General features: G+C 35.7%; 1 protein-coding gene across 1 annotated transcript in view; it reads right to left on the bottom strand.

The window, feature by feature from the left end:
• Positions 1 to 17282, bottom strand: part of LOC145254676 (dynein beta chain, ciliary-like) — a 249325-nt gene that overhangs the window by 121657 nt on the left and 110386 nt on the right. The window contains exons 23-26 of the mRNA XM_080113323.1: positions 14891 to 15109; positions 11137 to 11292; positions 8110 to 8343; positions 5145 to 5437 (exon numbers count right to left, since the gene is read on the bottom strand). Coding sequence (XP_079969449.1) covers positions 5145 to 5437; positions 8110 to 8343; positions 11137 to 11292; positions 14891 to 15109 — 902 coding nt within the window. The remainder of the gene's footprint in view (positions 1 to 5144; positions 5438 to 8109; positions 8344 to 11136; positions 11293 to 14890; positions 15110 to 17282) is intronic.

The following is a 17282-nucleotide window of genomic DNA, read 5'->3' as shown; positions in this document are numbered from 1 at the left end:
TTTGCCCCACCCCCATTTTGCCCCAAAAGTCCCCATGGATTTAAAATCCTGGTGAAAAATGAACAAACGGTGCAGTTTTGGCCTTACATAGACATATTAGACACCCCGTAATACAACATATTCGGGTTTTTTTTATAATATAAATTTATTTCAGTTGTCTCAAATGGTTTCACGGAGTCTGCATTTCTTCTACATGTTTCTTCTTCCCCCAGCCCGCTCCCTGGCCGTCAAGTACATCTATTCATCTGTGTGACTAAACCCCAACTCTCTCGTCTGTTCACTCTGGTAATCAAACTCCAACTGTCGTCTCTAAACTTCTCGACCTCTGAGCTCAGTTCCGTTAGGTCACTAATTAAAATCTATGTCATCTTAACGTGACCTTTGCATCACGTACGCCTGTTCAAGGTTATTTTGTTTATATTTAACCTAGCTAAATTATATAAACATTCCAGCTAAAATCTATCGCTAAACTTAATTCTATAAACAATAAATAACTCATAATATAAACTATTTTAAGCATATCGTTGAATAGATAGACAGATAGATCGATAATAACTAATTAACTTTTAACAATGTTAATTAGCCAACGTATATATATATATATATATATATATATATATATATATATATATATTTATTATTTTGATTTACAGAATTTTACTTTAATCATTAAAATTATATATTGCTCTACTTTTTAAATATTGAGCTTTACCTTTTTGGCAAGGATCATCCTGAAAGTACTACCTCAATGTAATATCTGACAGGATAATTCACTTGATTTCTAATCTGTGACTTAGATACACACACACACACACACACACACACACACACACACACACACACACACACACACACATATATATAGTGAATAAATGACAAAAAAACTATATTCCAAAATTCATGATGTTGACCATCTTATAATTTATTCCTTTAATTCAGTTGACTTTTACAATTCTTTACAGTATCTGTTTCGTAGCGCAAAATCAATTACTTAATTATTATATCAATCAGTGAATCTATTATGCCCTTAACTCATCAGAAGAAATAGCAACAATAACCCTAACCCTAACCCTAACAATCAATCTGTCAAAAGGAAATAAAGTGTGATTTGACATGATCAAAATCCAGAAAATTGGAAGAGAAGCTGCAAATACCTTTAATAGTTTCCATTATGCGATTTTGAATTTTAAAACTTCAAAATCGCGTAATGGAAACAATGCAACAAAAATTATTGGATATTGGATGCCATTAGCTAGAATCGAAACCGAAAACAAAACTGTAACATTCAAAGTTGATGATGCTACCACTGTACCAATGTGATACGCATATTGACTAATTAAAAATAAAATAAGATGAATGTACAAAATGTATAACGATTTTTTCAATTTTGACCCCTTTTCGACCCCTTAAAAACTATTTAAACCGGCTAAAGACCCATAAAAGACCGGTTTATAAAAAAATCCAATCATTTGAGGCCCCTAGTGCCGCTCTGCGAATTTTAGTTTCGGAGGAGATAGAGTTTGAAAATATGAAGACAGACAGACAGACAGACAGACAGACAGACATAGTGAGTTTTATATATTAGATTAATTTGAAAAGATTATAATTTTTTCTTTATATAAAATTTAATGTTTGTTTGTGTGTTATACAAATCGATAGCAGAACATTCAAATATGTTTCAATAAAATTAGATTCTTCACGCAATCTAAAAACAGCGGTGAACTTTTCAATCGTTTTCTTTCAGTTTTCTTCATCGACGATTCCAAAAATATTAACTGAAATTTATTAGTTTGTAATTTGTGTTATTCCGTCGGTTACTGACACAACTGAGCTGGAACTCCACTGCACACAGGCTGTCCACTTCATACAGAGGTCCAGTCCACTAGAGGATTGAGGTTGAGAATAGGGTAGCGTGGTGGTGGTGGCTGGTCAGGTATCTGTTGCACCGTGATGTCCAGTTGTGTTTTGAAAGTATCGAGGGACACTCTCCTTATATTCCTTATTGCAGCTGGAATACAGTTGAATGTATTGACCAAATAGAACTGGATGATGATGATGATGATGATGATGATGATGAGGAGGAGGAGGAGGAGGAGGGGGAGAATTGGGCGGAGGACGAGAATTACGATGATTACCTCCCTCTCGAGAACGAGAAACATCTTTTTTTCCATCATGTTAAAGATGGCTGTCTTGTCTGCTTGAGCATTTCTAATTATCCAACCGGAAGTTAAAAATACTAGACAATTTGGCTATAGCCGGATGATGTGTTTAAAGCTAATACCATTATTATTAAATTTTACAGAAGAAAATAAACAAAAATGAACAAACTTCAGTTGTGAATAAAAAAAAAAATGGGCAACCTCCATATACTTGAAAACTATAAACTACTAGCAGGTCGCTCGGCGTTGCCCGGTCGTAACATGCGTTTAAATATGATATTTGTCAAGTTGTTTTTGGAAGTGTCGAGGGATACTCTGCTTATATTCCTTATTGCAGCTGGAATACAGTTGAATGTTCTTGTATCACTGTAGGTGAAGTTATGGTGGGTGAGGGACTTGACTCTCTGCGTAGTCGCAAGTGTGGTTTTTATATAGCAGGGCCTTTCTTACAGCTGGTGGGTTAGGGTTAGGGTCAGGGTTACTATTGTTGTGTTTCGGACCCGTCCTCCCAAGATTTTTAATACATAGATGATAATATATTGCTTTCTTCGACGTTTTTTTTTTTTACACAGGCATCACCACATTATCAAGGCCAAGAGGCCACTCAAGGATAAGGGTTAAAGAGTGTACAGTAGAAATTGACAATATAGTAATCATTAATAATGAAAATTTGGTAAATTTGATAACTTATATTGGAATGGCTCATCAAGAACTTATTTATGTTAGGCTTGAACACAACCATATTGCAGTCAGCCGGAAAGCAGGAAAACGGAAGACAATTCCACAGGCGTGCAGTTCTAAGAAAGAAGCTTTGTTCATGGAATCTACGTTTAGGTTTAGGCACAGATAAAGAGTGGGGGGGGGAATTATTGTTAGTGTTTTCAGCTAGACGAGTGTTTCTTGTGAAAGTTTGGCGAGGGGGGGGGGCATAGACTGAAGCTCAGTCGAGCACTTTCCATGAAAATAACGATGCATCAGACAAACTTGCAACATATCTTCTGTGATATAGAGGTTGCAGGGAAGAGAAAAGGACATCTACGAGGCTACGAAGTCTATTTTGAACTCTATCAAGGCAGGACAAGTCCTTTCTAGCAGCTCCTGCCCAGATGTGGCAACAGTATTCCATCCTTGGACGTACCTGGCTCTTATATAGATAGAGAATTGCATCAGCAGTGAGATATCTATCAGATCGATAGAAAGATCCCACCATTTTTCCAGCGGCCTTGGCAACAGATTTGATGTACGTGTTCCATGTTTTAATGAATACAGTTGCAGCGTCTTCATCCTCTTCCAGTAATTCATTTGGTCTACTCCACATATTTTGCTCGTGAATGTTCTCTCGGGTGCTTCTTTTTTGCAGATTTCTTTAACTTTTTGTGTAGACCGCAACTGACAAACAATATTCCAGCTTTGGTATAATTTGACGCTAAATGAATTGCTTTTATTAGGACTCGCAGGGAGGGGTGGATTCGCAATGCTAAGATTCAAATTTCCATTTTTTTGCAATACTGTAACATACCGGAAGTTGCAATACTGTAATATACCGGAAGTTGTGCTTACTGTAAACCTCATGTTTTTAGCGGATTAAAAAGTGGACCATGGGTTTACGTTCAGCAGCCAATTAACTCTCACTTCCCTTATTTTGTCCTTTACTCCTCATATTCCATGTACGATGTTTCTGACAAATGGGAAAGAATTACTGTTTTCTGTTACATGCGGCTGATGTACTCTTTGGCCTTCTTCTAAAAAAAAAAAACGATAAATAAATCCAAATAATTCAAACAAATTCAGATCATTCGGATTATTGTTCTCATCTTGTATTTTATTCTCACAACGTTTTGGCCGATGTAACTTCCGATGTTGTTTTCTCAAAATACAATTGCGAATAACTTATGACTTCTACCAAGTCATTACTCATGGAACGAGAGTGTGTTATCCTTGCATATTAAATAAAGGGTTCCATTCGAAATTCTATGCACATTCCAGAGTTTGACAGAAAGATTCCCGAGTTTGACAAAAAAATTCTTGATTTTGATAGAAAGAGTCTTGCGTTTGACAGGATACACCTGAAGAAGGTCGAAGGTTACATTGACTGAAACATTGTGAAAATGAGAACAATAATCCAAAGAATCCAAATAAGACGAATTATAAATTCTCATCTCAAAAATTCAGAAATACTATTTTTATTCACTGAACTTAAAACTTAATCACTTTCTTTCTCCCTCAGTCTCCCTCGCTTTCTTTCCTTTTCTCTTTCTCCCTCTCTCTCTCTCTTTCTTTTTCTCTCCCTCTCTCTCTCTCCTCTTTCTCCTTTTCTCTCTGCTTCTCTCTTTCTCTTTCTCTCTCCTTCTCCTTTTTTCTTCTCTCTCTCCCTCTTTCTCTCCCTCTCTCTATTCCTCCCCCTCTATCCTTCTCTCTCTTTCACTCTCTCCCCTCTCTCTCCTTCCTCTCTCTCTTTCTAATTCTCCCTCCTCTCTCTCTCTCCTCTCTCTCTGATCCCTCTCTCGTTTCTCCTTTCCTTTTCTCTTTCTCTCTCTCCTTCCCTCTCTCTCTCTCTCACCCCTCTCCAATCTCTCTCTCCTTTTCTCTTTTTTCCTCTCTCTTTCTCCTTCTCTCTCCTCCCAATCTCTCCTTCTCTCCTTCCTTCTCTTTCTCCCCCCCACCCCTTTCTCATTCTCCCTACCCCTTCCCCTCTTTCTCTCCCTCTCTTCCTCCCTCTTTCTCTCTCCGTCTCATTCTTGAATATTGAAATCAGTAACGGCCAAAGCTAACAGCTTAAAAAGTAAATTCTGAATTGTTGACCGGTATCAAGCTTTCAATGAAGCAGCAACAGCTGCCGCTACTCCATGAAAAAAATTAAACTAAAGATGAGAACAGTAGTCTGTATGATGTAAACAATACGAATTATCAATTTTCATCTGAAATATTAAAAAAAAAAAAAAAAAAATCCAAACAAATAGAAATGAACAAAAAATCACGTGTTACCTGTCAGTTAAAGGAGTGATGACAAGACGCGGAGTGTTTCCTAAATATTCATGGCTGTATTGAAACTGGGCGTCGCAGATGTTAGCGAAGCAGTCCTTTTCCTGCTCACCCCATCGATGGCGTAGCTGCGAGAGCCACGTGAATGCCTGCGCGTTGTCCACTTTGGCCGCAATCATTTTGGCCACGACGTCGCGTGCATGCACATCAATTGTGCAAATGGTCATGATCTTTTGCCGGTCACCTTTGCTGAGGTCGCCTAAAAGCATCGTGATCAACGCGTTCAGTTGTTGGATCTGAAGACAGATTTAAAAAATACAACAAAAAAAAAATGCATCGGATTAATACTTAACAAGAAGAAAAAAAAAGAAAGAAAAAAGAAGAAAAAAGGTGCAGTTGCAAACAAGGTAGACTCTCTCTACCGTGCTAGAAAAATACTTACAGCTGATAGTTTATATAGATTCTTACGCGCGAACCTTTATAATGAGTCGCCTAAGCTAGTAGGTCGGTCTAAGAAAAAATTCATCTAAATTTATTAGCGAAGGAAGGAAAGATTTTACCATTGTGGGGTGGGAGGGTTTAGATCAGAGGTTTCCAACCTGAGGTGTTTGGACTCCCATGGGGGTGCAAGATCATATTACAGGGGGTGCGAGAAAAGTTTAGATAGAAAATCGGCTATTGTTACTTTTTTGTGTGTTTTTTTCTTTTGCAATGCACTTCTTGCTTTTATTTTAGGGTCAAGTATTGTCATGAAGTGGCCATTAAATACATGGCTGAACTTATTTAATCCAACCATGTATTAAAAACACGAGTTCATAACTTTTAAGGGGTGCGAGGTTTGAGGAAAATTTCTTCAGGTGTGCGGACCAAAAAAAGTTTGGGAGCCTCTGGTTTAGATATAAGAAATATCAAGAAACGAGGTGAATGAGTCCAAACAAATTGACATTTAAAAGCGAAATAAAAAGTGTCGGAAGTAAAAAAAAAAAAAGTCGGAGATATCAGTTTCCCGTTTGGCCATAGACGAGAAAACTATATCGGTAATCGATCACTTAACTAAAACCACAAATGTATGGCCCTCATACGAGAACCCAAGTCCCTCTTGAGGAGTTTACCCTCATCATGAGTCAGAAGATGTAGTCCTACTCTTATTTGTTTTTTTTGTATTATTTTTATTTTATTTTATTTTTTATTTTATTTTTATTTATTTATTTATTATTTTTATTTTTATTTTTTTATTTTTTTTTTTTTAGACGTGACGATATACAAAGCAAAAAAAAAGCAAACAAATGAAAAATGGCTGTAGCCAAATCTACGGTTTCTTCCCATTATTAGAGTTCTATTTTGGATCTAACGTGAAATTAAGACGAACTATTAAGCAAGTGAGATTTTAATATGACTGGCTAATATCGATAGCTAAAAGCACGAGGAGTAATAGCCAGGGAAGAGTGAATAAGTGAAGATGAACATAGTCAATACTAGATAGGTGATCATTTGGGCCTACCAGGTGCTGCACTAGAAAAACACTCACACAAGACAGTATCCATTGCGGATGCAATTCTCCATCTGTATAAGAACCAAATTCGTCCTAAAATTGAGTACCATTGCCACATCTGGGCAGGAACTGCTTGGCACACCCTATCTTGCTTTGATAGAGTTCACAACTGGCTTCAAAACCAAGTAGGTGATGCCCTTTTCTCTTCTCTGCAACCTGCTTTCCACAGAAGAGTCGTTGCGAGCCTGTCTCTGCTCTATCGTTATTTTCATGGCAAGTACTCCTCTGAGCTCTGACCTATAGTCCCTCTTTTGCCAAACTTTCACAAAAACCACTCGACAAGCTACTACAACTATAAACAATTTCACCCACTCTCTATCTGTACTGAAATCTAAATGCATATTCCATGAACAAGGCTTCTTTCCTAGAACTGCTTGCCTGTGGAACACTGCTCCACTGGCCTGCTTCCCAGCCAATTATAATATGGTAGCCTTCAAGTCCAATGTAAACAAGTTCTTGTTGAGCCGTCTTCTTAAATAATCCAAATTCTACCCAATTTACACCACTGACGATTACTACACTACCACCTTACATTCATTAACCTTATCCTCGAGTGGCCTTCAGGCCTTAATGAGCGTTGACTACCTTGTAAAAAAATCCTGTATCTCTATAAAGACACTATTCAGCCATGCATCGAATATTGTTGCCATATATGGACCTGTGTATTAACCACTAGTCTCCCTTTACTGAACAGGGTCCAAAAAGGGTCTCCAATCTAACAGGTTGTGCACTGTCAAGCAACCTTAAACTCCTGTCCCATCACTGTAATGTCGCATCCCTGTTTTGTTCGTTTTACAATTGTTTTAATCAAATGTGTTTTGATGAACCCATAGCAATGGTGCCCTCTCAATATAAATACCTTTGATTAACTTGACAAACAGCAAAATCCCACCCCTTTGCTGTAGATGTCCCCTAATGCCAGAGAACCTTTCTACTCTGAAAGTTCATCCCTCGTACTGCTAGATTTTGGAATCTCTTACCTGTCTCCAGCTTTTGCGACTGTACTAACAAGCAGAAATTTAAATGTAATGTGAACAGACATCTTGCTACTCCCCTCCCTACTCCCTATTTGGAATGCTCCTCATTCTTAAGTATCGTCACGTTTAGATTGCATTTTTGAAATTCACCAGCTGTGAACATCAGGCTTCAGTAGGGTGTATTCCAATTCCTGCTGTAGCTGTTCATTTGGAGGTGAAGTCATAAAAATTGGTCATTCATCTCATAAGCTGTATAGCAATAACATACTGAATATTTAAGAGTCTACGACAATTTTAAATGTCTGGACAAAAAAGTCTGGAAACTTATTAAAGGCACTTTGTAATAGCAAAAATATTGCAGCAAAAAACAACTTGCGACACAACTCCCCACTTAGTATGCCCCTTATAAATCTGGCCCCTTATTACAGTAATCACTTACCTGTTTTTTGTTGTAATCTTTCAGAGCATTCTCATAACCTTCTTCCAAACGACCAAAGGCTATGTTAACGTCACTGGTCCACCAAATCTGTGTGCCGCACAGGGCCACTTGGGCTGGATAGTCAAACAACCATTGTTCGCGTGGTTTCTCTTCGTACCCAACAACGGCCTCCGTCATTTGATAACGGATTGTGCTTCTCATCGCTTCCAACACTCGGTTCAACCAAACTTCGACCTTAAAAAACAAAAAGAAAAAAACAATTAGTAATTAATGATCATTTTTATCGATCCCTTGACAAAAGGAGGGTGGACCTGTAAATTCACCCTTGTCTGTTCGTCCGTTTGTCTGTCCGCACTTTTCTCAATAACTACGCCTTGCAATATTTTGAAATTTTGCACAAACATTAAACATGATATGAGTAAAAAAGATTTCTGGGGAAACTCCAGTTGCCTCCCTAAGAGTTCCTTTCAGGTTAAAATGGTTAAAATTGACACTTTTGTTCTTATTAAAGAAAATTGATGTCTTGGATTTTTATAAAACTTTCTGAAAATTTGTAACTAACTGATTTCTATATAAATTTGTTTGTCTATACTTCACAATAACTCTTGGGTGTGCCCCAGGAGCTCTTTTAGGGCTAATAAAAACACTCCATTTTGGGGACTATTTTACCATATTTGTTCAAAATTTTCTGTGTATGTCTATTTAGCAGTTTTGCATGGTGCTGAACTCAAATTTAAATATGTTAAGGCCTTGGAAACTTTTGGGGATAAATGAAGGGCGAGCAAATGATGGACTTAGTCATTTCTTTTTTTGCATGGCGCAAAACTCAAATTTACATATGTTAAGGCCTAAAACTGCACCGTTTGTTCATTTTTACCAGGATTTGACATCCTCTGACGACTTTTGGGGCTAAATGGGGGGAGGGGGGAGGCAAAAGCTGAACTTAGTCAATTTTTTTTTGCCTCGTTCACTGTGCACTCATGGGAGACCATGCATGCTTCACTTGTTTTGTTAATTATTGGAATTCTTTTGGGATGAGTAATTTGTATATTTTTATTTATTTATTTGCGGACGATTATCCTCATCTTTTATAATTGTTGTTTCACAACGTTTCGGCCAACTATTCCTCTGATACAGTTAAAGATTCAGCATTCCTATCCCGTCGCAGTTAACAACCTGACGAAGGTCAGAGGAATAGTTGGCCGAAACGTCGTGAAACAACAATAAAAGATCATTTTTCTGTTTTAATTTTTAACGCAGGCAGTTTACACCTCCACTATGCAATATATGGCTCCCGAAATCTTGCGGCTTCATGCCAGGACAATAAGATTCAATCCCAGGAGATCTCCGTAGCAAAATCATACTAGAACGATGCCATAAAATATTTTCCGATCATCTACAGAAACCCAAGTTCCTGACACAAATGTATCGACATCAAAGTTCTATGGATTTTCACATGCAATATGAACGCGGAACAATTGACGAAACGCATGTGATCCTCATATATACAAGGTTGGACGCCCCGTATATACATATATGTATATATGTATATGAACGCCCTGTATATACATATATATATATAATGTCGCCCTAAGGAAAACAACACTACAGTTTTATTTTTAAATTTTTATTGAAAAAAAATCGATTCAGGTAACTTGATTATGTCGTAGATTTAATTTAGCAGCATAAATTTTAATTTATTTTATGTAGCCGCCTTCAGCCTCAATTATCACCTCAATACAGGCCTGGGACTTGTACAAATTCCAAGAGCGATAGGAGCCTTCGATCATGTCAGAAAGTGACACAATGTTCAACGAGTGAGATCGGAAATGTGCTGCTGTGCAACTCATCCTCTCTACCGATCCAAGTTATGACAAAAGGACCATTGTCAGCACCTTCAAAATGCATTGCTGGATTGTACAAATAACAGGGATGTGCCCAGGGAGATAAAAACAAAGTTTCAGGCCACGGTTATTGTTAAGTTTTGAGACATTGTGTTGAACAAAGATGGCAGTATAGTTCAGATCAGTAACCAAGATGGCGACCAAGAATCAAATGCGGTCTGCGGCGTAGTTAACCTCTCAAGTTCTGAGATATTGTGTTGAACAAAGATGGCGGCGTAGTTTAGATCAGTAACCAAGATGGCAGCCAAGAATTAAATGTGGTCTGTGACGTAGTAAATGGTGAACTGATTGAATTCAAAATTCGACAATTTTTATAATAATTTTGGGACATTTTCATTGGTTGTTTAGCACAGCCGTTTGTTATAAAAAGGATTGGCGAATCCATTCGTCTCATACCCCCATCACAAGTCAAAAACATTCTATAGTTATGGTCTTTGATTTCAACTAGGGCCACATTATATCACTTCATATCTTCGAAATCGGCTTGAAAATCAACACCAATGTATACCTGGATGTGCTGAAGAGTGCGATGACCCCCCTGGTGCAATCAGGTGGCTACAGGCCGACCCTAGATGTGGTAGCAGGACTTGGCACCAGCCGACAACTAGGATTGGCTTTAGAAAGGAGTGCTAAGATTTGTACCTAGCTTTCACTGCCCCTCTCCTCTCCCAACCTGAACCCGACGGACTACATCGTTTGGTCATATGTTGAGAACATCACCAACACAACCTCCCACAACACCAAAACCAGCCTGATTGCCGTCATCCACCGAGTATTTGCCGAGCTCCCGTCAGTGCTTGTGGAAAAAGTATGATCTCAGTTCTGGACCCGTATCGAGACGATGATTGAGGCTAAAGGCGGCTGCATTGAATAGATGTCAGCTCTACTACATAATCAAGTTACCTGAATTGATTATTTCAATAAAAATTTTAAAATAAAACAGTAGTATTGTATTCTTTTGGGCGACAAATTTATCGTTCAACCTTATATTTGTCAGAAATCAAGATTGAGTGACTCACTGGGGTATAATAGTAACATAAAAAAAGTTTCAACAACTAAAAACAGAACGAGCAGCAAAGAAGAATTCATCCAAAGACTCCGAATGTGTGCAGTGTGTGCTCACCTGGCCGGAGCAGTCACATTTATTGTTCAGGTCGACATATTCTCCATCTTTGCTGTACATCCCGAGAGCTGTCTTGTTGTCGCTGCCATCAGAAAGCGGTTGTTCGAACTTCAATTTCGCCAAACTATCAAACAGTTTGGTAAGATGAGTACAAACCTAGAACACAAGAAAAACAGGAAGATGACCAAAAGAAGGTAAAAAAAAAAATGTCACAGCAAGAATGAAACTATACCAGAGTTTGAAAACAACAAGAAATGTATCAAAATGGATTTCAACATTTGCTCTCAAATATGAAATGAGAACCAATATTTAATAACTCAAATTTTACGATTTTTATCGGTTAAAAAAGGTTTTATTATTTTGAATACAAACAAAATCTGTTATCGAATTTAAGTGTCGCCCTTATATTTTGGCAAAATATAAAACAATATAGCCACTCCTTACCGCCTAATGGCTTCCTAATATAATTTGATTTTCTTAATTAAAAAAGACTACTTGATCAATTTTTTTGTGATTTTTGGAATATGACATCTTTGATCTGTGACGAGTGCATATAACATAAATATTTTTTCTGTATATTTGTTTTTATTTTAACCAAGTGTAATTCTAAATACACGGCAAATTATTTTTTACTTAGAAAATATTATCTAGTGAACCTGAATTATCTAGATATGACCAGTGCTGGGAAAGATGAGGGAAAGAACGCCATTTTTTTTTCTTAATGGCCCTGCAGACATTTCCGGAACAACGCCAGAAAGACTCGTATCTTGCTGAAAACATGAAACCAACATTTTGGTAATTTTTCAAGCTATATAAATTTAAAATACTTATTAATTGATACAAAATTCACATTATTTAGTCCAATTCTCTCTCTCTCTCTCTCTCTCTCTCTCTCTCTCTCTATATATATATATATATATATATATATATATATATATATATATATATATATATATTATATATATATATATGTATATATATATATATAATATACAGCTGAATGTGTGTGTGTGTGTGTGTGTGTGTGTGTGTGTGTGTGTGTGTGTGTGTGTGTGTGTGTGTGCCTGGTCACGAATAGGCTCCTATATGATTGACTATTTTTAAAAACTGATTACATATAATGATAGAAGATGTATCGAGACAGGAATGGGTATGTTTGATCTGGCAGAACGGTGGTTCATTAAAATTGTGGGGTCTGGGTTCGGCTTGGTCCACAAGTATGGAAATAAAAAAAATTAAAAATTAAAAAAAAAACGTTTACAAGTGTTTTTAATATAGATGTACATAATAATACTTTGATAAGTATGTTTTAACTTAAATAGGGATGGTATAATAAAATTGTGTGGCCTGTGTTCGCACCTGGCCTTCATATAATGGAAATAGGCACAAACTTTAATAAAGACTTTTCATATCTATCTGCGTAAGTATACTTTGATAATTATGTTTCAGTTTGAAGAAATATGGTATAATAAAATTATGCGGTGTTCGTTCGCACTTGACCTCCATAGAATGGAAATATGTCACAAAGTTTAACAAGGTTTTTTAATATAGATCCACAGAATATTGTGATAAGTGTTTCAGTGTGAACAGGTATAGTATAATAAATTATGGCGTTTATCTATTTTATTTTTACTTTCATCATATTTTGCTTTGGTTTTGATACCCCCAAATTCGAAGCTATATCTTTACAACCCTTCCTTTTCATAACCTATCATACTTTCATAAATCAGATTCCATTTTCTGTAGGCTGTTTTTGGACCCAGTCAACGACGGGTACTTTTGCTAGAATATATATATATATATATATATGCACTTTTGTATAAATAATTTAATTCATTCAAAAGTATCGCAAACAAAAACAAATAAATAACATCTACATAAAACGCGATATATCCAGCAGTCGCGCAAGATCACCCAGGAGTAGAGGTTTAGGCATGTTTCCATGGGATCCCGATTTTGAATCTCGCTAGATTCAGTCATTCTGATGAGTCGTAGACGACAAAATACGTGTCAGTGGATAATTATACGTATAAATAATTGAATTCATTCAACACGTATTGCACAACAAAAACAAATACATAGCTTTTACATAAAACGCGATACATCCAGCAGTCGTGCGAGATAGCCCAGTGGTAGAGAGGTTTAGACTTCTACCCATGGGATCCCGATTTCGAATCTTGCTTGATTCAGCCACTCTGATACGTCATAGACGATGAAACACGTGCCAGGGGATAATTATATTTCACACACACACACACACACACACACACACACACACACACTATATATATATATATATATATATATATATATATATATATATATATATATATATATATATATATATATATTGTTACCTTGATGATAGCATTTGAGCAAAGGTTGGATCAGGTGCTATTGTGACTGCAAGAATTAAAAGTGGACAGATTAAGTTTGCGGTTTTGTCATTCCTAATGAGTAGAGCGTTACCACTATCAACTAAAGGAAGGGTTTATTAGACGTAAATTCACAGTGTGATAATGTATGAAAGTTAAACTTAGTCAGTGAAGGTTGAGGACATGTGTTGCATGGAGAGAAATGTTATGAGAACGATATGCTGGGTGCGTAGCGTGAGTTTTAAAGAAAAGATTTGATGACCTCAGAGGAAGATTAAAACGGAAGAATATAGAAAGATGTGGGCAGAACAAGAGACTTCAATGATACATGATGCAGTTATGTTGGAAAAAAATGAAAGATTTTAAGGTTCGGTAGATGAAAAGCAGTTGAGGTAGCAGGGTCAGTTGACAGGGGAAGGCCAGGAAAAAACATGAGACAAAGTAATAAGAACGGTCTTGAGACAAAGGGGGATAAATAAAGACCTGGGCAATTGGGAAGTAAATTCCTAAAAGCCATCCAACACATGGCAACATTTTAAACAAATATTAAACCAATTATGATGACGATGATGACGATGACGTTATTGATGATGATGATGCTGATGAGGATAACGATAATGAAGATGCTGATGACGATGATGATGATGAAGACGATAATGATGATGACGACGACGATGATGATGTGATAATGATGATGATGATAATGATGATGTTGATGATGATGATGCTGATGATGACAACGACGGTGACAATGACGATGATGATGATGATAACATAACAACGAAAGGGTTCATTTCAGTGGCAGGAAATTGACAGTGTTCGATGAGAGGAAAATGAAGAGTCGAAAATTTTTTATGTTGTCAAAAGACGACCAGCAGTTATCTTCAAGTTAAGATTGTCAATGTTGGATAATAAACCGATGATGATGATGATGATGAGGAGGATGAGGGTGATAATGATGATGATAATGATGATGATGAGGAGGAGGATGAGGATGAAGCTGCTGCTGATGATGATGAGGATGATGATGAGAATGCTGATGCTGATGAGGAGGATGATGATGAGGAGGAGGAGGATGAAGCTGCTGCTGCCGCTGCTGCTGATGATGATGGTTGATTTTACTCAGAGAGAAGCTTTTAACAAGAGAAAAGCAGTTATCTTCAAGTGAAGATTGTCAATGTTAGATAATAAACTGATGACGATGAGGAGGAAGACGATGATGATGATAATGATGATGATCAGGAGGAGGAGGATAATGATGATGATGATGATGATGATGATGATGACGACTGATTTTACTCAGAGAGAGCTGTTAACAGAGGAGAAACGAAAGATAGTCAATGAGTAAAAAGAAAGGGGTATGCAAGAAGATGGCTTACAATGATCGGATTGTTTCCATTGGACAGGATATCAAGTAGATCAGCGGAAGATACAAAATAAAAGCGTGGAAATGCCAGTCGTTTCGTCTCCAAATATTCGGCCAAAGCTTTTTCGCATTTCACCAATTCCTGTTGCAGAGCGTCCAATCTTTCGTACAGTTTTGCTCGGCTCGTCGCCTGCACGACATTTTTGCTGACTTCAATTTCAGAAACAATTTCCTGCCGAAAACAAACAGATTTTACCTTGAATAGTGACAACATAAAAAAAAGGATCAAATAAAGAGTGTAAAATTACAAAATGGTCAAAACCAAAAAGGGGTCAAATAAAAAAGGTTAATTCAAAATAGGATCAAATCCAAAAAGGGGTCAAATAAAAAAGGTTAATTCAAAATAGGATCAAATCCAAAAAGGGGTCAAATAAAAAAGGTTAATTCAAAATAGGATCAAATCCAAAAAGAGGTCAAATAAAAAAGGTTAATTCAAAATAGGATCAAATCCAAAAAGGTGTCAAATAAAAAAAAAGGTTAATTCAAAATAGGATCAAATCCCAAAAGAGGTCAAATAAAAAAGGTTAATTCAAAATAGGATCAAATCCCAAAAGAGGTCAAATAAAAAAGGTTAATTCAAAATAGGATCAAATCCCAAAAGAGGTCAAATAAAAAAGGTTAATTCAAAATAGGATCAAATCCCAAAAGGGGTCAAATAAAAAAGGTTAATTCAAAATAGGATCAAATCCCAAAAGAGGTCAAATAAAAAAGGTTAATTCAAAATAGGATCAAATCCAAAAAGGGGTCAAATAAAAAAGGTTAATTCAAAATAGGATCAAATCCCAAAAGAGGTCAAATAAAAAAGGTTAATTCAAAATAGGATCAAATCCAAAAAGGGGTCAAATAAAAAAAAAGGTTAATTCAAAATAGGATCAAATCCAAAAAGGGGTCAAATAAAAAAAGGTTAATTCAAAATAGGATCAAATCCCAAAAGAGGTCAAATAAAAAAGGTTTATTCAAAATAGGATCAAATCCAAAAAGGTGTCAAATAAAAAAAAGGTTAATTCAAAATAGGATCAAATCCAAAAAGGGGTCAAATAAAAAAGGTTAATTCAAAATAGGATCAAATCCCAAAAGAGGTCAAATAAAAAAGGTTAATTCAAAATAGGATCAAATCCAAAAAGGGGTCAAATAAAAAAAAAGGTTAATTCAAAATAGGATCAAATCCAAAAAGGGGTCAAATAAAAAAAAGGTTAATTCAAAATAGGATCAAATCCAAAAAGGGGTCAAATAAAAAAAAAGGTTTATTCAAAATAGGATCAAATCCAAAAAGGTGTCAAATAAAAAAAAGGTTAATTCAAAATAGGATCAAATCCAAAAAGGGGTCAAATAAAAAAAAGGTTAATTCAAAATAGGATCAAAACCAAAAAGGGGTCAAATAAAAAAGGTTAATTCAAAATAGGATCAAATCCAAAAAGGGGTCAAATAAAAAAAGAATTAAATCAAAAAAGTAGTCAAATCAAAAAGGGGTCAAACGAAGAAAGCTTCAAATCAAACAAGGGTCAAACCAAAAAAGGGTCAAACGAACTAAGGGCCAAATAAAAAAAGGGTCAGATGAAAAAGGGGTCAAAAGCAAAAAGACTCTAAATTGCTGAGAAACTTAGATACGATAATTAAAACACATACGAACAAAAGATATTGAATGGAGACATTGGAGACAAAATAATAAAACCCGCTCCAATCTTATTTTCATAATAATATAATAATATAATATAATAATAATAAAATAATAATATAATGATAATAATATAATAATAATATAATGATAATAATATAATAATAATATGATAATAATATAATAATAATAATAACAATATAATAATAATATAATAATAATATAATAATAATAATAACAATATAATAATAATATAATAATATAATAATAATACTATAATAATAATAGTAATAATAATAATAATAATAATAATAATAATAATAATAATAATTCAGAAATAATGACTAAACACATAAAATATAATAAAAAAGATAGGAAAATGTATCTAAAAATACTAAGATTCTTTTGAACTACTTTTCTTTATTTGCTTCTACTGAGGCAAAAGTCTTGTGATGACTACGGCCAAGTCCTTGATTGTATTGCTCAAAGACTCAAGTATAAGTCCTAGTACTGAGAAATAAAATGAGAAAGTTTAAATATGTTTGGGTGCCCACCCTGACTCATTTGGATTTCCCTTCCCTCCTCTTTGCATGACATTGCTCTGGTGTGAAAACGGATTTGTTTTTTTCTATTGACGTTTGCATTTTTTAAGAAACATAAAAAAGACATGCTCTCAGTTTAGAACTCGTACTGAAGCAGTGATTGAGGCTGTAGGCCGCTACCATGAATA

Source organism: Euprymna scolopes, chromosome 30, assembly GCF_053919585.1.
Source record: "Euprymna scolopes isolate OS-2025 chromosome 30, ASM5391958v1, whole genome shotgun sequence".
Lineage (NCBI taxonomy): Eukaryota > Metazoa > Mollusca > Cephalopoda > Sepiida > Sepiolidae > Euprymna > Euprymna scolopes.
The sequence above is the reverse complement of the archived record's forward strand: the minus strand, read 5'-3'. Positions and strand labels throughout refer to the sequence as shown.